The 23,381-nt window shown below is 44.7% G+C and overlaps 1 protein-coding gene across 4 annotated transcripts in view; it reads left to right on the top strand.

The window, feature by feature from the left end:
- Positions 1-23,381, top strand: part of CRPPA (CDP-L-ribitol pyrophosphorylase A) — a 154,631-nt gene that overhangs the window by 91,002 nt on the left and 40,248 nt on the right. For all 4 annotated transcript variants that reach the window (XM_066585687.1, XM_066585688.1, XM_066585690.1 and 1 more), the window contains one exon: positions 8,044-8,169. In XM_066585687.1, coding sequence (XP_066441784.1) covers positions 8,044-8,169 — 126 coding nt within the window. The remainder of the gene's footprint in view (positions 1-8,043; positions 8,170-23,381) is intronic.

The raw sequence follows: 23,381 nt of genomic DNA on the forward strand, positions 1-23,381 counted from the left end.
TAGCAGATTGTTCATAGAGCAACCAATCACAGCGCGACTTTCATTTCTCAAGCTGCTGATGTACAATGTGAACTGCGCTGTGATTGGCTGCTTTGGGCAATAGGGACCATTTTACTGTTAGACAGTTTTGCTAAATGAGGTCCAAAAAGTTTTCTATTCTGCCGTAGTCATCGCTAGGGGGATATGAGACACAATGGCTGCCAATGAAGACAGGAGAGCGTTGCGCGTCCGTGATCCTCACATCTACCATTTTTATTAGTGTGCAGAGTCATTTTTAAACACAGTTTGGTGAACACCCCCCCCCCCCCCCCTCAGTGGGTGCACAGTTGGTAAACGGTTTCCTAAAATTTTTAGGAAAAAGTTGTATCTGTGAGTGAAAACCATCCGTCCGTCCACCAGTAAGCGTGGAAACAGCGGAGCGCGTCCGTGCGTCACACAAAGTCCGCAGAAATCCCCCGTCAGAGCGAGCAGAGAACTGGACGTCCCGCAGCCGACTGTGTGGGAGATTCTGCGCAAATGTTTGCAATGTTATCCCAACTGATTGTTAGCAGCCCTGAAACCGGATGACGCAGCGCGGCAACGTACTTCTGTGAGACTATGTGAACGCTGAAGGAAAGTGACGGCTTCACAGAGTGTTTAGTGATGAAGTCGTCTTCCATCTTTTGGACGCAGATAACAAACATAATGCTAGAATCCGGGGAGGGAGGAAATCCTAGGTCTTCTCTTCCGACGGATGGGACGCCCCCCCACCCCCCAAACCCCCACATACATTATCACAATGAAGTTAGAAGCGAATGGTGACCACAAACAGATGGATTGTCTGTGGTGATGGTGATCATAATAATCATAATCTTTATTTGTATAGCGCCAACTTATTCCGCAGCGCTTTCAGGCATGGATAAATGCAAAACAATACAACAATTACAACAAATACAATGTGAGGTACATTGGGTTAGACACAAATGGGTTGAGGGTGGTACAGGAGGTGCAGGGGTTGGGGAACACTGGTGATGATGGTGACCTTCTTCCTCGGCCTCCATGTTACCTCACACCTTGTGATGTTTCATCTGGGGGACGTTAGAGTCTACATGTTCCCTCACCACCCACCATGATCTGCGGTATCCCAGAAGTCATTGTATCAGTCATTCGTGATCCGCTACAACCTGCATGACAGGAGCGTGCTACAGGCTCCATGTGTGACGGGTGACAGAGGGGGTCACACCATACACCAACAAAACTTTTTGAGTTCTTGTTTCCATTGATGCCAAATTCATGTATCTGAGTGTCATTTAGGCCTCCTGTCCACGGGCCCGCATGGGTTTCCCCGTGCAGAGTTCTGCAACGGATTCCACTTGGCCCGCAGACATGAGGCCAGAAAATACATTATACTCACCTGTCCGGACGTTTCGGGGGTCTCCTCCTTTCTTCTGCCCGGCAGTTGCGTTTGGGATGCCAGCGGTGTGCTGGGCGCATGCGCAGTGACGTCTTTTTTTTTTTCTTTCTTTAAACTCCTGGTTTCCCGTGGTCCTACGGCACGGGTGCAGTGTCAGCTGCGGCTGTCTCGCAGGGCGGATGGCTTCAATTGACTTCAACGGAAGCCTTAGAAGACGTTCGGAAAACCGCACAAATTGGAGCATGCTGCGGGTGTTTTTCTGCGCATGCGATCTGCTCACCGGGGAAAAAGGACATCCACAGGTATTTAATTACCTGCGGGTGCCCAAAGATTCTCTATGGGCGCGGATCACACGTGTGGGAGACCGGTGCGGATTTATTAAAGCTGTTTTGCCCATGGACATTGGGCCTAAGGCCTCTTTCACACAGGCGACAGCGATATCACCGCTACAAAATTGCGTCAATATCTCAGCTTTATCTCGTGATTTTGTAGCGTCAGTAATGCTTTTTCTTTCTCACCTCACATCACTGCTACCCGCAATTTACGCAAAAGTTAATAGGAGTTTTTAATGTTAAAAACGTATCGCGTCGCACATAAATCGCAAGTTCGTGCGATGCGATAAACAAGGAGGCTCCATAGGGAAACATGGGCTACAAAAAAATCGCACATCGGAGAGCCGCGATTTTTCTTTTTTAGCAGCATAGCATCAGTGAAAACATCACTAATGTGAAGGAACCCATTGGAAAGATGTGTTTTGTAACGCTGTCACATAGCCGGAAAATCGTGCAATTTTGTAGTCCGTGTGAAAGCAGCCTTAACGTGAGTTAGGCCTCTTTCACACAGGCAACAGCAATATTGCCGCGAGAAAATTACGGTGATTTCACACCTGCGTTTCCGCGAGTTTTGTGCGACATAGTTGCGTTTTCTCGTGATAATATCGCAGTGGCTCATAATTTTCTCGTGTGACTTTCTAGTGAGATTTTGCCGCAATGTTTTCACGAGAAAGGGAATAGGACTTTGTAATGTTAAAGTCGCATCACATTACACAAAAAATGCGATCTCATGCAACAAAAACAAAGGCTCCATAGGGAAACATGGGCTACAGAACATCGCAAAGTGTGGGGATATAAATCATGCCGCAATTTTTATTTTCTCGCCCGATAGCAGCAGACAAAACAACGCTAATGTGAAGGAACCCATAGGAAAGCATGGGCTTCACATACATGGTTTTCGAGTGCTATCACATCGCGCAAAAATTGTGCGATTTTAATTTTGTTTTTGTAACCCGTGTAAAAGCGGTCTCAATGTGAGAAGATCAGTTGTTATAATCCTCATGGAGTCACAGATACTGTTGGGTCTCATGTCCACGGGCGGATCGGATTCAGCATGCAGGAGCCTGCAGCCTGAGGACCCTGCGGGACTTCTACTTGCCCGTCCGGGTCTTCATTTTCTTCAGGAGCACTGGCTGGTGTGCCGCCGCACATGCGCAGTGGAGTTTTGTTTTAAACTCCTGCTTTCCCTCGGAATCCGCGGCCTGTCCGCAATTCAATTGCAGACGGAACGCGGATCGGACAGCTTTCAGTGACTTCAATGGAAGCCTTCCGTGCGGGATTCGCACTGAATTGGAGCATGCTGCAATTAGATTTCTGCATCCAAAGATCCGCAAATCAAATCCGCATGCTTTATTTCATTTGCGGACGCCCATGTATTTCTATGGGTGGCTTGATTTGCGGATCTTCCGCAAATCAAACCTGCTCATGGACATTGGGCCTAAGTCATGGTAAGTGTCTTCATCCCACCCTACTACACTCTCCCCCAAGCTTCATTTATCGCTTCAAAGACCCCTTCAGATATTCCGTAAATGCAGTTGGTTGAACCAGGATGGATTTTAGAGGGGAATTCCACGAATTCACTTTTGCGTTTTAGTTTGCTAGTGATGAAGGCTTCTTCCAACTTGTGAGTTCAGGCCAGACCCTACCAGCGGTCCTGGACCGGCCTCGTCTATTCACAGACCGTACTCTGGAGTGGGCAAATAGGGACATGACAAGGTTTTAATGTCTCGGGGGACCAGAGGAAGAATCTTCAGTGATGGCAGTATATTAGTAAATTGTTACCGATGTGATTCTCTATAGATTTAGCCAAAGTAACTTCAAAGTGGAGACGACTTTAAATCTCTCAGTATAGAGGCACATGGCCAACGCCTATCTCTTTTAGCATTCAGTACAATAAGATGAATGTCCCAGCAGGTTATCACAGGTGTGAGGAGTTTTAGCATATATAGTAGAATTTCCTTCCAATAAACGTGCTCCGGCACGGTCCGGTCTACGGCGTATGGAGGCCAAGTGTTTTCCATCTTAGGAATTGGCGCATATACTTTATGCCTTGGCACCATCATTCCACAGCTTCTCGAGTATATGATGGTCCTTTGACCTTATAGCAGTGACATAAATGTGATCCCAGGGCATAGCAGCTATTAGTAGGGGCTCATTTACATGAGCATATGCGCTTTCAGTCTCTAAAAAGCACACCATTCTCACGGCACGTATATATGTGCGCGTTACATGCATTTTGCATGTTTTTGAATGTACATATTTTTAAGTCCATGTTGCATCCATGTGTGATTTAGTCACACATGCAAAAAAAAACCTAAAAAAAAAACGCGAGAAGGCTGCAGTGATGTCTGTTTTGTCACAACTTACAGAAATGATGCATGTTCGCTGCCATGCAGCCAAAGCGGGTCATAAGAGCAATGTTTTTCCCGACAGTAGAGCAATAGATACAGTGCAATAATGTGCTGCAGTGTTATGTAATGAATTGGTTCTAGTGCTGAATTTGTTTTCAGCTTGCTTCTGGTGATGTATTTGTTATGCCTGTTGGTTCTGTTAATATATCTATGTATTTATCTTTGTTCTTGTGCTGTATTTATGTACTGAACTTACTTATGTGCTTACTTTTTTATGAGCTTGGTTCTGGTGCTGTATTTATGTAGGGAACTTATAGTGCTTACTTTGTTATGAGCTTGGTTCTTGTGTTGTATTTCTTATGAACTGTGTTCTGTTACTGTATCTATGCATTGAGCTTGGTTCTGGCGCTGTAGTTATGTAGTGAACTTAGTTACGGTGCTTCATTTGTTATGAGCTTGGTTCTTGTGTTGTATTTGTTATGAACTTTGTTCTGTTACTGTACCTATGCATTGAGCTTGGTTCTGGTGCTGTAGTTATGTAGTGAACTTAGTTGCGGTGCTTCATTTGTTGTGAGCTTGGTTCTGGTGCTGTATTTGCTATCTGTGTGGTTCTGGTAATGTTTCTATGTACTGTGTTTTTTTTCTGGTGCATCATTTATGTATTGAGCTTGCTTTTGGTTCTGTATTTGTTATGATGCTGCATTCATGCTGGAAGCTTGGTCCTGGTACAGTGTTTATTCACTGAGCTGTTCTTGTGTGAGTACGCTGTTATCTTGCTGCTTTCTGCACAAGTAGAATAGAGGCAGATTGCCTATTGGTGCAATATATAGAGATTTTTGTATGCTGATAGGGTGGGGGTGGAGGGTGCCAAAACGTTGCCATTATGTAGAAGCCATGGTAGAAAGACCTTTCTATGGCCACTAGAGTGCCTGTACCCAAATGATCGTCACCTACGGTAGATGGAATGCAGTAGAAACAAGCGTAGGCTGCAAAAACATTAACAATGTGTCTGAAGTGGCTGCGGAGGAGTAAGGGGCCGCAGGTTATAGTCGATGCTCCATTGACAGCTTTGCTTTAAATTTCATCCCATTAAATTTTTATGGGTAAAACTTTTTGCAGATTTACTGGAAGCATTCATTAGTGCAATGTTGGAGTGACAAGGGAGAACGGTGGGAGAAGACGCCGCGCAGTGAAGATCCCCTCCAGGATAGCTGTCGTACAATGTACCGCTGATGAATAGGAGGGCTGCAGCTGTCAATCATCCCTCTATAATGTTGCCTGTGGAAGCTTGTCCCCGAAGACCCATGCAGACAGAGATATTAATTCAACATGTGTCTGGGGCGTTCACTTTAATTGGGTCCCTCGGGGTTCCTTTTATTCCCACGTCTCTGGGAGTTTCCCTGATTGGCAGATGGTAAAGTCTTGAAGGAATCTGATCGGTAATTTGGCTGCAGATCTTAGCGATTGTTCTTTAGGGCGACCTGTAATTTGTATGTGAGCAGAGAGAAATATTTCATATCTCATAAGTCATGAACAAGCAAGCAAGGGCTATTCTCAAAACGTGGATAATTCCCCATCATTCCTCCCCCCCCCCCCCCCTATGGATTTGGCCATAAGATTCATGTTTTTTGAAAAAGCAGAGGCGGACGGAGGAGAATTTAGTAAAATCGTGAGAATCCTGTAATTGCAATGTATGATTTATAGCACTTTCTATACACTCAGTGGCCTCATTATTAAAGTCTCTCATCTAGTAGCGCATTGGCCCTCCATTGGCCTTCAGGACAGCCGTTGCGGAAATCCTTTTGCCCACGCAGACCTCATAGTTTCTTGTCGTTGCTGCAGATTAGTGGTTCTGACCAGCCGACAGGAAAGGGGTTGGCTAAAGCTGGTACTGCATGAGGTGACACATTGGATAGGCTCCAACAGCAGAGAGGCTGGCAATATACAGTAAGAGAACCCCGACGGACGTCTTCCAACATCGGAGCTGTATAGCCTTAAATCATAATGTCTTCAGAGGTCAGACAGTGGATTGGAAAGGGTTAAGTGACATTCCAATATCCACCTATAAGTGCTCTGTGGTACGTCATATGGTGGATCCAGCTCCAGCATGTATCCCAAAGCTTTGGCGTGAGTCAGGGCCACCTCGGCTCTCTTTATGGTGTAATATAATACAGGGAATCGGAGAGATGGAAGACCTTACATTGCCTCTTAAAGGAACCCAAGACAGATTTCTGAAAACATGGTTTTATTGGAATGAATTCCAACCCCCCCCCCCCCCGAATATAAATCTTTACATTGTGCCCAATACGCATATATATCCATATATACTCGAGTATTAGCTGACGCGAGTATAAGCCAAGTCAATAAGTTTTATCATAAAAAACTGGTAAAACTTACTGACTCGAGTATAAGCCGAGCTATCCTAGAATATATACTGGGTAAAAAAAAACACTTCATACTGTCCTCCCAGCCGGCGTCTGTGTCCCCGACGGTGGTGCAGAAAGCTGCCTCGATTTCTTTGTTACCGGCGGCGGTGCGGAAAGCTGCATGAATTCTCCCTACTGTCATCTCGGCTCTGTCATCCCCTGCCGTAAGCGCTGACGGGCAGGGATTTGTAGGCTGAGCAGGGAGATGACAGCGGAGAGAATTCTAAAGCAGCTTGCCGCACGCAAGTAAGCGCTGTGATTGGATCGAGCGCCGGCCAATCACAGCCGGCACTCGATCGTTCACAGCCAATCACAGCCTGACGGCGGGGGATGACAGATGACAGAGCCGAGCAGAGAGGACGCTGGGGAATGACAGCGGGGAGAATTCAAGCAGCTTGCCACACCGCCGCCGGAAACGCAGAAATTGAAGCAGCTTACCGCACCACCGCCCTGTACACCCTTAACCTTTTCTCTTCCCTTACTCACTTTACCTCAGTTCTCTTTGCCTCCTCCCCTATTTACCCCCTTAACCCTCACGGTTTGTGATTTAGGTTATTGTTAAAATAATATCTATAAAGAACAACACGCTGGCATGCCTGCAAATAGTGTTTTCATGTTCATTCATGGATATGCAGCTTATTTTACTCGAATGTCGTGTCATGATAAGTTCGGATTTCATAGTGCTAATTGTCCAGACATGCGGACCACCGTTCGATTGATACCAAATGCAAATGTTTCTGTTAAATTAAAATTACAAATAAAGAATTAATAAGAGTCTCTGGAACGAACACATGTCCAACGAGGTGATCGCGCCAAATTCTAATCTATACATTCACGCTAAAATTTTCATTGTCTTCTGATTGGGTCGGGCTCTTACTAATAATTTGTATTGCATCTGCGCTGAATCGCCACTTCACCATTCACTAACACAGTCCTGTAGTGATGGCGTCCGCACTGTTGATTGGCTGCATGCATGTATCGTAGCAGAAGGAGGCCACTTTGAGTACGGTTTTCCTTACTTCACTCATAGCAGCAGTCACACGCGAGAGATGCGGAAAGCGGATTTCTGCCTCCCACATGCTTACTCTTCAGCATTGCAATTGAGTTTTACAGGGGCCACAGCGCAAAACTGAACTCCATGTTCTGTTGCCCCCAGCGGTCCATGCGCCGTACCATCATGTAGCGCATCCATGCTTTCCTATTCACATTGCTATTGTTATTTCAGTGTAGGACACTAGTCCTGAGATGTAGCGCTGGATCCACCCTTTTGACTACTCCCTGTATATTGCGTCATAACTAAGAAGCTTTGCCAATCAGACGTCTAGGAAAGCTGGGTGTTGGCCCCTTTCTGATCCATAATGGTAGCCACATTGGTCTCAATCGGCCCTCCCAGAAACCGATAAAATGAAGAAACTACTGAACAGAACATTTAGCAAACTGGAAAGGACGTCTCCAGGACTTGTATTTACTGGCGAACCATAATATAAAGTTGTTATACTGAAGTTCTGTATTTTACTGATTTGTTATCTTTTTTCTATAAGGTTCATTTGGCCTTTCCTGAGCAAAGTGGCAGCGAAATGCAGAAGCTGAGCAAAATCCGTGAACTTGCAAAGGAAGTACAAAAGTCAGATCTGTTACTTTACGGTCTACTCATAAACTTCTCTAAGGTAAGTCCATTGAGGACCACCCTACAAACTGTGATGAGCAGATAGGCGCTATTAATGTTTAACTCATGACCTTCCAGCTGTTGCAAAACTATATTTCCTAGCATATCCTGGCAGTCACAGGTTGGAAACCACACATTTCTGCATCAGACGCTGTGCTGCCACAAGGGTTACATTTCTTCTCTCCCACTGTTGGTCGTCACTGTAATTCTCCTCATCCTTCACCTTTATTTATATAGCACTTTGCTCACAATCTATAGTCTCCTATCTATATGTTTTTGGAGTGTGGGAGGAAACCCACGTGAACAGGGGAGAACATACAAACTCCGTGCAGATGTTGTCCCTGGTGGGGTTTGAACCCAGAACTCCAGTGCTGCAAGACAACGGTGCAAACTACAAAGCCACCATGCTGCCCCATAAACCAGTATGTTCAAGATGAACAGTGATATAGATGCTACCCAGGAAAGTGATCACGAGGGTCCCAGCATCTGGAATCCTCGCAGCCAGATGGCTCTGACTAAGGATGGAAACGAATAGTGACAGTTGGACTCCATTGACTATAATGGGGTCCGTTCGGTTTCCGCTCAGTTGCCTGGCTGTTGGATGGAAGAAAAAGCGTTGCAAGCGTCACTTTTTCTTACGTTATTTTCAGACGGATCTGCGGTGGCACCTTTGATCGGAGGTTCAAACGCAGATGTGAAGCCGGCCTTAAACTTCAGGGATATAGATGGGTATAGATGGGGGCGTATAAAGACCATTAAAACGGGGTGAGTGCGCTCCAATGGTGGCCAAGAAGGAAAGTGTGCTGGAACTTACTTGGAGTGGAGGGAGTGACCCCACTTTGAGGTGGGGGAATTCTCCTCCCTATGGACTCCAAGCGTGTGTTGAGGAAAAACCACGTTCCTCTCTGCATGGATAATTATATGATACTTTAATCCATACACATTAATGGGGAATCCCAGCATACAAGAAAGCAATGGAGGGGAGTGCACTCGCCTGGTGGTTTTTCCTCAACACACACTTATAATATTAGTCCTGGAATATCTGGGGATAGAAACAGTAGATGGCGCTATTCTAACATTAGTAATAGAAAAAGTAGGTGGAGCTAGTCTATGCATAGATATTCTATTACTAATGTTAGAATAGCGCCACCTACTGTTTCTAGCCACAGATATTCCAGGACTAATGGTATAAACAGTAGGTGATGCTATTATTCTATGCACAAATATTCTAACATTATTCCTGGAATATCTGTGGATAGAAACAGTAGGTGGCACTATTCTAACATTAGTCATAGAAACAGTAGGTGACACTATTCTAACATTAGTCATAGAAACAGTAGGTGGCGCAAAACTATCTACAGATGCTTTAGGACTAATGTTAGAAACAGTAGGTGGCACTATTCTATCCATTCCAGCATAAGTCCTGGAATATCTGGGGATGTAAACATTAGGTGGCACTCTTCTAACATTTCTCCTGGGAGTAGTACATCTTCATGGTGATGCAGCAGTAAGGGGAATTACCGATCCATAACAGGGCATTTTTGCCAGTCAGGAGTCTGGGAAAGTTGGGTAATAACCCTTAATAGAGACTACATTGGTTGTCCACTAACAAAATGTAATCTTGACAGAAGACTTATTTCCGTGGTGTCAGTTGCGAGCCTGCCACAGGTATTTGCCGTCACAGTTCACATCTGCGTGGCTGCGGGCTCAGCTACGTGCAGACCTCACAGAGCTTCCAGTGTTGTGCTCTTGGCAGCCGCTTGTCCTGTGTAATGTTTGCATTCATCAAGATGATCTCCTCTAATTAGTATTTACTGTAATTATTTTCTCCTGTTGCTCGTTAAGTCGAGAGGACCCGAAAGGAGATGGCGACTCCGCCCCTACGTTGTTATAATATTTATGGCCGAAATCGCTGTATGGCGCAACAAAGTATGAATCCGCTTTGAATGGAGAAGATTTTTCTGCTGCATCGTGTGTGGCGCTGGCACAAGGTGACGCCGTTTGTTTCACTGTTGCCTTTGGCAGAACGTCAGATTTTTAGATTTCACAAGTCGTTACTTTCCTCCGAGTCTTTATTCAGTTCCTGAACAATGCAAGGTGACACGGCGGAGATTAGACGGGAAACAGCGGCGGCACACAATGGAGGAGCTGAACCGATGCAGCCTTATCAATTCATCGGCAACTAACTGCCAACATCCACAGGGAGGAATGAATTATGGGGGTTGCGGGCAAAGTAGAGGATCCTGGGAGGAACAGACAGGGCAGTCTTTTAAAGGGGTTTGGTATAAATAAAGCTTACCATGTAAATGGAAAATTCTAGAACTTTCTAATATACTTTTTAAAAAATTCCTTACTATTTTCAAGAACTCTGTTTGCCGTCTGTGAAAGAGAACACTCTAATGTACATTAACGGACAGTCATCTGTACATAACTAGTCCTGCTCTCAGCTGAGAAGTGGATACAATTATGGCCGCCTGCAGACGAGCGGAAATCCCGCCGCGGGATTTCCCGCGGGATTTCCGCCGCTGAAAGTCTGCATAGGAGTGCATTACAATACGCACTCCTATGCAGATGGCCGCGGTTTGGCCGCGCGAAATCTCGCGCGGCAAACAAACCGCGGCATGTTCTAATTTTCAGCGGGGAACGCACTCACCTGGCCGCCGGCTCCGGTCTGCGCATGCGCCGGCTGCGCGGCAGCCGGCACATCAAAGAGCCGGGGCCGCCAGGAGCGGGTGAGTACGCGCTCGTCCCTGCAGGCTCTGGGGTCGGATCGCGCGGCGAGATTTCTCGCTGCCGGATCCGACCCGCTCGTCTGCAGGCGGCCTATATAGACAATGCTCTGTGACAAACACATCAGCAGCAGCTGCACAAATGGCTCTGCTAGTTTGCTACAATGTATCAGTCTGAAGGCTAAAAAAAAAACACAAACCCAATGAGGTAGAAGCCAATTTTCCCCATTTGAGTGAAAAAATTCCTTTCCGACTCCAATCTGGCAATTTTCTAAACTAAATCATCCCAATTTTGATAACCTCTCTGGGTATTGTAGTTTGCCCATTCCATTTATTACTTTAGTTGACCGCCTTTGTACCCGCTCAAGCTCTGATATTAAATATTCCATGTGTGGTCTGACTTGTAAAGAGAGAGAACAATTTTCTCATCATCTGCCCCAAGACCTCTTTTGATGCACCCCATAATACTATTCGCCTTGGCAGCAGCTGCCTGACACTGGGTGCTCCAAATAAGCTTACAGTTAAAGAGGTTGTCCCACGCCAAAACGTTTTTTTTTTTTTTTTTCAATAGGCCCCCCGTTCGGCGCGAGACAAACCCAATGCATGTGTTAAAAAAAAAACTGTTTAGTACTTACCCGAATCCCCGCGCTGCGGCGACTTCTTCCTTACCTTACTAAGATGGCCGCCAGGATCTTCACCCACGATGCACCGCGGGTCTTCTCCCATGGTACACCGTGGGCTCTGTGCGGTCCATTGCCGATTCCAGCCTCCTGATTGGCTGGAATCGGCACACGTGACGGGGCGGAGCTACGAGGAGCAGCTCTCTGGCACGAGCGGCCCCATTCAGAAGGGAGAAGACCGGACTGCGCAAGCGCGTCTAATCGGGCGATTAGACGCTGAAATTAGACGGCACCATGGAGACGGGGACGCTAGCAACGGAACAGGTAAGTGAATAACTTCTGTATGGCTCATAATTAATGCACAATGTACATTACAAAGTGCATTAATATGGCCATACAGAAGTGCTGAACCCCACTTGCTTTCGCGGGACAACCCCTTTAACTAAAACCCCCAAGTACTTTTCCATGTCCATTTTGCCCAGTAGATGCCCGTTTATTGTGACATGTATTTCCTCTGCCCATGTGCATAACCTTTATATTTATTAGTGTTAAACCTCATTTGCTACTTCACCTCTCTGGTCTTCGCACTGGCAGCAGAAGCGCACATGTATCTGGGAAACTCCTAAATTTGCTCCACTTGAATGCAACAGATATGCCACACTGAGCTTCCATATTCTTGTACATAGGGGCAGTATTATAGTAGTTATATTCTTGTACATAGGGGGCAGTATTATAGTAGTTATATTCTTGTACATGGGGGGCAGTATTATAGTAGTTATATTCTTGTACATAGGAGGCAGTATTATAGTAGTTATATTCTTGTACATAGGGGGCAGTATTATAGTAGTTATATTCTTGTACATAGGGGCAGTATTATAGTAGTTATATTCTTGTACATAGGGGGCAGTATTATAGTAGTTATATTCTTGTACATAGGGGGCAGTATTATTGTAGTTATATTCTTGTACATAGGGGCAGTATTATAGTAGTTATATTCTTGTACATAGGGGGCAGTATTATAGTAGTTATATTCTTGTACATAGGGGGCAGTATTATAGTAGTTATATTCTTGTATATAGGGGGAAGTATTATAGTAGTTATATTCTTGTACATAGGAGGCAGTATTATAGTAGTTATATTCTTGTATATAGGGGGAAGTATTATAGTAGTTATATTCTTGTACATAGGAGGCAGTATTATAGTAGTTATATTCTTGTACATAGGGGGCAGTATTATAGTAGTTATAGTCTTGTACATAGGGGGCAGTATTATAGTAGTTATATTCTTGTACATAGGGGCGGTATTATAGTAGTTATATTCTTGTACATAGGGGCAGTATTATAGTAATTATATTCTTGTACATAGGGGGCAGTATTATAGTAATTATATTCTTTTACATAGGAGGCAGTATTATAGTAGTTATATTCTTGTACATAGGGAGCAGTATTATAGTAGTTATATTCTTGTACACAGGGAGCAGTATTATAGTAATTATATTCTTGTACATAGGGGGCAATATTATAGTCGTTATATTCTTGTACATAGGAGGCAGTATTATAGTAGTTATATTCTTGTACATAGGAGGTAGTATTATAGTAGTTATATTCTTGTACATAGGGGGCAGTATTATAGTAGTTATATTCTTGTACATAGGGGCAGTATTATAGTAGTTATATTCTTGTACATGGGAGGCAGTATTATAGTAGTTATATTCTTGTACGTAGGGACAGTATTATAGTAGTTATATTCTTGTACATAGGGGGCAGTATTATAGTAGTTATATTCTTGTACATAGGGGGCAGTATTATAGTAGTTTTATTCTTGTACATGGGAGGCAGTATTATAGTAGTTATATTCTTGTACATAGGGGCTACCTCCTATGTACAAGAATATAACTACTATAATACTGCTCCCTATGTACAAGAATACACAACTGACAAAGCATATACAAATGAAGGGCAAATGTCCATGCAACTCTTACCATGTGTAGAAATTTAGGCCACATTAGTAAACCAACCCATAATAGGAACAGCACTGCAGATTAAGTGCGCCCAGATGCGTGTTTTGGGGTGGACGCCATCTACAATCTTATTCCTATTATGGGATATTAAGTACTGTAAAAGCTGCATATTTTCAACAAGTAATTTCACTGTGGAAAATCTGCAATATTTTCAACTCATGGGAAAATACCACAATACATTAGGTAACACCAGATCCTACTGGATGTACATAGTGACTGTTCCTGCAGAACAGTGAATTCGGCCCTGAAATTCAATACAGGATGTAACTCAGGACCAGTATTGTAATGTAGGTACACAGTGACTGCACCAGCAGAATAATGAGTTCAGCTCTGGGGTATAATACAGTATGTAACGCAGAAGCAGTACAGGATAAGTAATGTAATGTATGTATGCAGTAACACCACCAGTAGAATAGTAAGTGCAGCTCTGGAGTATAATGCAGAATGTAACTCAGGATCAGTACAGGATAAGTAATGTAATGTATGTACACGGTGACTCCACCAGCAGAATAGTGAGTGCAGCTCTGCTGTATAATACAGGATGTAACTCCAGATCAGTACAAGATAAGTATTGTATATACACAGTGACTCCACCAGCAGAATAGTGAGTGCAGCTCTGGAGTATAATACAAAAACTCAGTATCACTACAGGATAAGTCCTATAAATTATTTACAAAGTAACTTCTCTTTTCCTGTACATTTTAATCTTTTTATAACCTGTATAATGATGTGAAGCAGTGAGCACACCATCACCTTTTCATCTTTTTAGACTGTTGAGAAGAGGTTTATACACTTTCAGATTATATCGGGGTTCTTAGGAATTTAATGAATATAAACAAAATATGAAATGGGAAAACCAGATGCCAAGAAGGTAGCGGGAACAGACAAAAAGAAACACGTAATTAGTGTCCGTTGGTAAGCTGGCGTGCCCGGCGGCAGGCTTCTCTGTATGACCCGACGATCTGAAGACCATTTCATATTTTCTGGAATGTGTTTGTGCATTTGCTCATGTAAATGGTGACAGATGGCATTTCACTAGAGTTGGTTCCAAGATACAACATCAGGACTAGATTATTGCATTTTTTTGTTGTTTTTTTATTTTTTTGTATCTGCATTTTTTTCTATTATTCAGAGAAGTCAGTAGCTGTTTGTGTTAGATACGGTAGTTTAAGGTGGTATTTCCTTCTCAGGCAGTCATGACATATCCACAGGATTTGCTGTAAATGCCTGAGATGGGAATACTCCTTGTAAAAGCATTGCCCGTGTTTAAGATAATTTCAAGTGGAAAATTCAGAAACCAAAGATAAAATAGTGATGAAAAACTGTAATACACTTACCGTCATGATCATCTTCATACATACGTCTATCTTAGGCTGAGCGCAGATTGCTGTAATTCGCTACGTGCTCCCCGCAGTAAAGATGCAATGACATTTTACACCCCGGCGGTTGGCCTGGAGCGTGGGGTGGTGGGCCCTAATAAGAGTCTGAGAGCTTTGCTGATGCGTTGCCCCTTGTCTTTTCCTGCCCCCCCCTGTACTGCTATGCTGGTAACACTCAAAGTGTGGCATCGGGCCTTGCAGCTGGTCCCTGTAGAGAGAATCACGTGGTACCCGCACACTCCCTTGTGGAACAATCCACACCTACGACTCTTCACCGAGTCTGCATTCTGGAGACTTGATGGGGTGAGTGTCCTGTCTGACATGGTCAGTGAGGGCACCTTCTGCATGTTGCTACTACCAGCTAAGACATGTATTCCGGGCACAGTTCCGGGGGCTGTCCATACCACTGTCCCTGACTCGGTTGGAATGCCTGGCACAGATGTGTAACATCGTGAAGCCACTGTCTAGCTTCTACGTCCAGCTGGAACATCATTTTGCCCCGATGAAGGAGAGGGTCACCTGAAAGTGGGTCACTGATATTCCTGATCTGTTATCGGGGGAGGATAGGGACATATTGGTGGGTTCTGGCCCCCCTCTGATTAGCACTACGGACAGACTTATTCAGGTCAAGTTCTGCGAGACTACTGGAGGGAGGTTCTCATATTCATGGAATCCCACCTGGGGGCCCCGAGGACCATGCACCCTGGGGTGTGCCGCTTTGGGCTTGTTGGAAGTCTACCAGTGGCTGCGGCAACCCGCACCTTGTATAAATTGCTGCTTTTTTAGTATAAAAAAGTAATATTGTTAAATTGAAGGCACCCAGAGAGGCCGACCAGGAGTGCATGTATCCAGGTGGTCAATTCTAGAATTTCTATGTATAAGCTGATGTATATGGCCAGGGGATACCCGGAGACGTTTGACAAGATCTGGGGTGCGTGGGTGCACTGCCCTGTGACTGTATGAGGTGATACAGTGGAGAATACTCTGTCTTCTAGCCTTTCCTTTTTGTTAAGAGTTGCGCTGTGTTGTAGGGGCGGGGCGGTTTACTATACTTCTTTTTGTCATTATTTTCGGTCTTCGGGTGCCCGTACACGCATCTGAAGCTTTCCATAGCATTGCTATAGAAAGCACCGGCCCTCTGTCCACGAGCGTTCGCGGTCGGCAATTAGCAGCATGCTGCGAATTGCCCCGATTCTCCGCGGTCAGCCTATCTATTAGATTAGGCTGACCGGTGGAGATCCGTCTGCGGCTCCCGTGGCGAAGAACCGCCGTAGGATACCGCAACGCCCGTGAACAGGCAGCCTTCAGGTTTGGGAGTCCTTTTTATGTGGTTTTTTTGATTTTATTAAATTGATAAAGTAAAAATAAAAATACACAGTCAAATGCTAGAATTTATGAGGAATGAATGCATGTAAGCAACCATTATGCTGTTTCTATTTCCATGTATTATGTTGTACCAGTATGACCTGCACTTTTTGCGCCCGCTGTTTTTGTTTACCAGTCTATTTTATTTTGGCTAAATAATAGTTTCTTTAACAAAAAAAAAGAAAATATGCAATGACCATGCATACGTGCCGACCATCGCCATGTACTATCTTGGTGTGCATGTGCACGTAATATGTGGCGCGCTTTCTTGCGCAATTTGTGTGAGCAGCAACATGGCCACCCAAGGCCGCACGCGGAATACACTATACCACCACGGTCGTGTGAGCCCGGCCTTAGCCTGATCCTATAAACTTTGGTCCTATGAAATCCTGGTACGTCCTCGACTATAGAACAGCAAAAAGGAGAGAGAAAGAGAGAATGAAGGGACCTCCATCTTGGCTTGCCCTGGGGCTTGACTGTCTTTGACATAGCCGACGCCCTTACATTATAACTATTATAACTAATCTTCGAGGGTGAGCGTCCTGAGATCGGCTATCTACTAGTAGTACCATCACTTCCCATAGAATCCGTCTGACAAGGTGGTCATGCGGCATTAGATCCCGCTATATAAATTCTAACATTCACATTGTACAGATCGAGAGCTGTTATAATGAAAAACAAAATGAGGAGTTCTATAAGTTTTTTGGGAAACCCCCTTTTAGACTAGGTTCACACTGGGCTGATTTGCCACGGTTTTTCCGTTGCGGTTTCGCCACAGAAGAACCAGCTTCTGCTGCAAAAACCGCTTCAGAGGTTCTTTTTGGCTTGCGGATTTTCTTGTGGATTTTGGTCGCATGCTCGGCTCGAAAAATCCGCAAGCGTTTTTTACTTTTGCCGCGTAGTTTTGTGCGGATTTTGCTGCGTCTATGGAGGCTATGGCCAAAAAAGCATTGCGGAAAATCCAAACGAATTGACATGCTGCATATTCTAAATTTGCGCCGCAGCTGCATTTCCGCAGTGCGGCAGTGCAGAAAAATTCCTCCTGTGAGTACAGCCTTTTGGGCAAACACATTTACACTGCAAACACAGTGGTTTTGCCACTGTAAACCGCATCAAATCCACACCGTGTGAAGCCAGCCTTAAATTGCTTAGAGGACCTATCAGTTCTACCAGTTCTAATGTAGTAAATAGTCGTATAAAAGGTCAGTTCTGCACAGTGATGTTCCTCTATTAGTCCTTCTACAAATGTATGAATACTGTCAGGATGAGTGGCTATCGGGGTCGCTGTGCCCGCACGGCGGATGCTGTCACCCCTGCTGCGAGTGCGCGTCGCAGGGGGACTCCTACGCTGGTCATCACTCCTGGCCGCCCGACTCCTACACGGCGCAGAGGTGCTAGGAGCATGGCAGCTGCTGCCCGGCGCCGTGTCCCTGTTTCCATGGCAGCCTGCTGCATCCCTACTGACCTAATCTGGTCTGCTAGTGCTGAGGGATGGTCTCCCAGCACTTTCTGATCATCCTGCTGCTGTCAGGTGCTCCGCCCCAATCAGCTGCTGGGGCGGGAGCTCTGACAGCTTTTAAACCCAGCGGTTGCTTCCTGACACTGCCAGTGTTTGTTTAGGCTTCCTTGCACTCACCAGCGTCACCTTGGATTCCTGTTTTCTAGTGTATTGACCTCGGCTTTTCCCCTGACCTGACTTCGTCTCCTCCTTCTGTACTGTGTTTCTCCGGACTGACTTTAAGTGCTTGACCGTGGCTTGCTCCTGGACTGGTTTGCGGTTTTCCCTTTGTGCTTCGCTGTGGTTGTCTGTCTGTCCATTTGTTTTCTGTTTCCAGGGATTGTGGATTTCTCCAGCATTCCCTTAGCCAGTGTAGGGACCGTCGCCCAGTTGCCCGCCTGGGGTTAGCCAGGAGTGGAGGCAAGTAGGCAGGGACAGGGGTTGTGGGCTACGTTGCAGGGACCCCTGACTCCTGCTTTCCCTGGTTTCCTGACAAATACATTGACAACTAGCTGGTACCGGTTGGTGGAGCTGCTCCTGGTCATGGACACTACCCAATCAGTGCTGACTCTGTAGAAACACACCTTTTTGACTATGGAAATGGTAACGCCCAGTTGCCAATGAACACTGCTAAAACAAATTAAGGGACACTTAAATCACGCATCTGATGTAGGTGAATAACTGTGTCCGCAAACCCTTTTTTTTTGTCTGTCACATGTTCAGAGTGTGAACCTGGTCTCATCTGTGAGGACAACAGGTTGCCAATGGTGCAACTGCCAATTCGGGTCATCTATGGTGAATGTCAGCCGAGCTGCCTGGTGCTGAGCTGTGAGCACAGGTCCCACTACAGGTCGTTGGACCCTTATGCTAACCTCTGAAGCACGCAGACCATTAGCCCGCTGTAGGGCATTCTGTAGGGCTCTGGCAGTGGTTCTTCTGTACTTCCGGTCCTAATGATGGGTTGATGCCTTGTCTACAGCACATGTCCTGGTATCTGCTTCATTCTTTTGAGACTGCGCTGGCAGTTACATGGGCAGACTGGGCAGGGGCACGTGCCCTCTGGGCCAGTCCCTCAGAGGGGTTTAGGGTTGCCCGCGTGTCTGTCCTTGTCATGACCAGCACTGACCGAGGACAACAGTGCTACCTGCAAACCACAATTCCTGCCTTTGTCTCAGGTTGACCCCCTCAGAGCACATAGAGAAGTAAGTGCTGAAGATAGGTGGAGGAACCGTAAGTAATAGAACTGCTTCCTCCAGTTCCAGGACAAGATAACTGGGTGGTCACTTTAAGTGTTCCCTTAATTTTTTGAGCAGTGTATTAAAACATAATCGTGAAGAGTAACAGAAAAACGGTACAATGCAGACTTATGGGAAAAGATTCTCCAGAATTCTTGTTACACAGAGAATGTAAGTACAGTTTTAACGAAAATAGACATGTCCGGAGAATAGACAGGTCCTCTCTAACTGAATGGTGAGAATAAGCCTACATCGTCCTACCATAACTGCTCTGCCATGAAGTGGGCACCTGGCAATCCTATGATTGGTCATACGATCACTGAGCCATATAGAAGTAGCTGCGCTACTGCTCGGATATGTACTATTCTACCAATAGTCATTGGACATCTGAATGAAAAGTAGTATTTTACATATGTTAATACTTAATGGAGTCTCCTTTTGCTCTAATGACATCAGATACTCTCTGTGGCATACTGTCTACTAACGTTTGATACACTTCAGCTGGTATTTCCCTCCACTCATCCTGAAAACGTCTGGCATGTTTTCAGGAAGAAGATGCATTGGCCTGTCTACAATGGTGCAAGGAGAGTTGACACTGGACAGGTGAGCAATGAAAGAATGTTTTGTGGAGTGATGATTCACGCTACACTATCTTCAAATCAGCCAGATATACCTGGGTGTGAAGGATATGCAGCATGTCAATTCTTAGTATGTTATCCCAAGAGTTAAGTACGGCGGTTATGGTCCGGGGATGTTTTATATGGTATGACCTCGGTTGACGGTAGTGTCAAGAACCATGTACGCAAAGGTGTACCGTGACATTCTAGACAATAATGTGCTGCCGACAATGTGGTAATTGTTACGCCCGCTTGGCGCACCAAAGCACCACTCCATAGAACGGACGCAAAGTGCGTCCATTCAAAACCTGCAAACACTCCTCAAATAATAATTGGGAAGTCTTTCCCTAAATACATAACAAATGAGGGAGAGGGCCCTGCCTACCACAGGCAGACTGATCGCGTCAATAGATGCGGGCCTGCACTCGTTCCTGGGACCTAACTATCCCTGCTTAGGGAGCTGGAGAGATGCACTAAACAGACACACTGGACACTATACTGTACTGACACACCGAACACAGAACACAGAACAGGACTAGACATACAGAACATGCCTGGCAACCAGCACAGACATATCAAACACGGTTCTGTTCACACCAAGCATACAACATATAGTGCATATAGCAGGAACCCCACCCAGAGCTCACATCCATACTGATGCAATACCACAGCAAGTCTCAGTGTCCTCACATCAAGGGGATAGACAGTCAGCCACCATGCTGACATGGGTGATGCCTGACACTGCTCCCTATCTGACACACAAACGAGACATATGACGTCTGGAGGCCACACCTGTCAGGGGAAGTAAAGAGGGGGTCTGCATATGCTACAGACAGGGACTACAGGTGTCCAAACCATCTTTTGGGAAGCAGAGAGACACTAAAAGACAGACATGCAAGCACAGCTCTGAGTGGGTACAAGACAGTGATATCTAAGCAGTAAATTGACCAGCATTAACTACTGAGAGATGCTGGTCTTTATATGCTGAAGAGTAAAGGGGATTGGCTGGCGGAGAATACCACACCCAGCCAGCTCCATTAACCCCAACCTGTGAAGGTGTGCACCAGGAACCTTGTAGAACAGGTCCTAGATGCACAACCTAACAGTAATACTCTGGGAATGGTCAGCAATACTTCCAACAAGACAACTCGCCTTGTCATAAACCAGTGCGTTTTACGTTGATTTGAGGATATGGATGTTCCACGATCGGACTGCATTTCCGACCTGAACCCTACTGAACATCTTTGGGACGAGCTGAAACGTCAGGTCAGAATATATGAACAACATCTATCTTCTTTGAGAAAATTTGCCAGTCATTTGCAGGATGAATAGAGGGAAATACCAGCTGAAGTGTATCAGCTGTAGTAGAGAGTATGCCATGAGAGTATCCAATGTCATTAGGACCACAGGAACCCCACTTTCTATTACCATATGGAAATAAATACTACTTGCGATTCTTGTTCAGGTGTCCAATTACTCTTGGTAGGAGTATACATAGTACTCACTGAATGAAGACCCATGCCTGTTCTCCTGCCGCAAGCATCTCAATAAGGCTATCAACCCACACATAGTGTTAAGCTTTATACCAACTCCATTGTTGTCTTCTGAAATGCCAAGGACCCATGCCAATGTTTTATAAATTATTCACTGTGTAATATCTACACTTTTGCACCATTTTCCAGTCCTCTGAGTGCACCTGCAGTGTAAAGAACTGAGGTTTTCATTTCAGTTGCCCTGCAGGTGTGATCTGTAAGTAGTTGTTTTTTTTTTTTAATAATTGTATGAAGTTGGTGTCATTATACTTTTGCTTTGTTTACTGAAACTGTCACTATCCACAGACATAGCCTTGATCACCAGAATGAATCCTCCACTCGTTATACAGCAGATTGCCTCCAGGGGTAACGTGAAAGTTCTAGAAAATGTGGAACCACGGAAGGATGTCTGGCTAATGCACACGGGTGTTTCTTTTTCGGTCCTGGAAAATTGGTCCAATTTTTTTATGCAATTTTCTTGCGGTTTTCGTGGGTTTTTTTCTTTTCTTTTACCCTCATGATTTTCATCAATTTTGCATCAGTTTTTCATCCGTATATAAAAAAAAAAAAAAATCCATCACTGTATAGGCTCTGTACTTTCTAGTACAGAGTGCTATCCTTTTTTTTTCACACACCCACTGCCATAAATGAGCGTTTTTTTTGTTTTTTTTTCATCAGAAAATTGCACAAAAAGTAGGACTTGCTACATTTATTTTTTACTCTGCCTGATTAAAAAGAACACAAATATGGATTCCCCATGCATCAGAAGCACCACAAACTAAAGTGCAACATAGGTCATCACAATCGCCCATGTGATTACAGCCTTATACAAAAGCCGTCAGTCAGGTAAATGACTGCAAGAGCGCTGATGACACTGCTAAGGTCATTAGCACTCGTGTAGAGCGTTTACACTCGCCTTGTATGTGAAGCTGGGAGCGTTTACACACAGTGAGAAGCCCGTGATACAGCGATGGTTTTTAAGTTGACAGAAAGTCGACGACATCTAAATGGTGGGGGCACTGTTGCACTTGTGTCTATGGAAAGTGTTAAGGTGAGAAGTGGTACTGCAAGTGGCAAAACTTTATAATATATATACACTGGTTGATATACCCGGCCTCGCCCGAGTCAATTTGATACAGGTGTTTGTGTTGTTTGCATGGAAAATTTTATGACGTCAAGGTTACTTTAGAGTAACGGAGGACTAAAATATGTATACACATAGAGGAGCGTTAGATTCTGTTCAGGCTGCATGTACCAATGTCCCTCTGCAGAATGGGAGGTTAGAGAATTAGTGGCGAGTCAGTCAGTGAGTCAGGGCTTTATATATATATATATATATATATATATATATATATATATATATATATATATATATATAATCTGTAACTGGTAAATCTAAATTGTTTTTTGTTTTTTTTAAACTTCTATTATTTGACAAAGACCTTGATGGTGATGACCCCTGCAGTATTTTTGACTGAACATGAGTGTTAATGTGTTGTGAATGCCAGGCACTATTGACCGAGTGATGCTGTGTCAGACATACTCTGTGTTTGATCAGACACGGGACAATGAACGTGAACTTTAGGAATACTCCGGCAAATCTGTGACCATGCATGGGTCCACAAATTTAACCGTTTCCAGCTTGGCCGGCGTACAACTTCTCTTGTTATCACAGGTAACTAATCCTGACTAGTGCAGGCAACATATCAAGGCAAACAAAGGAAACGTGGTATTTCCGTCCGCCTCCCCAGTATTTGTACAAGACGCTTGGAGATATGATTGCGCTCCCTCCAATGTGACCTAAGAACGTCGCCACGGTCTTGTGTTTTCCATAAGCCTTAGTTATACACCAGTAAAACAGCTGAAGAAGCATATTGACTCTTCCCACATATGATTTATATCAGTGCGGTCCTGTAAGACACCAGAGAGGAAGCGCAGCGCAGTCCTATAATAAGGCTGCTATATAGATGCAGATACATAGAGGACATTACATGTTCGGCCTCCGAGGAATAGAAATATCTGAAATTACAGACTGATTTATAAACTGCTGCCACATGTTTAGACGGAGGAAGTCACTTACCCTTGTGCAAACATTAAGCAAAGACAAGGTTACTGGAGTAAAAATGGGGCATTTATCAACATGGAAACACAAGAGGTATGGAAAAGAAAGAAGGTCAAACTGCATCTTGTAGGGAATCTGAATCTGTCAGAGGGTGAG

This window comes from Eleutherodactylus coqui, chromosome 12 (genome assembly GCF_035609145.1).
Source record: "Eleutherodactylus coqui strain aEleCoq1 chromosome 12, aEleCoq1.hap1, whole genome shotgun sequence".
Lineage (NCBI taxonomy): Eukaryota > Metazoa > Chordata > Amphibia > Anura > Eleutherodactylidae > Eleutherodactylus > Eleutherodactylus coqui.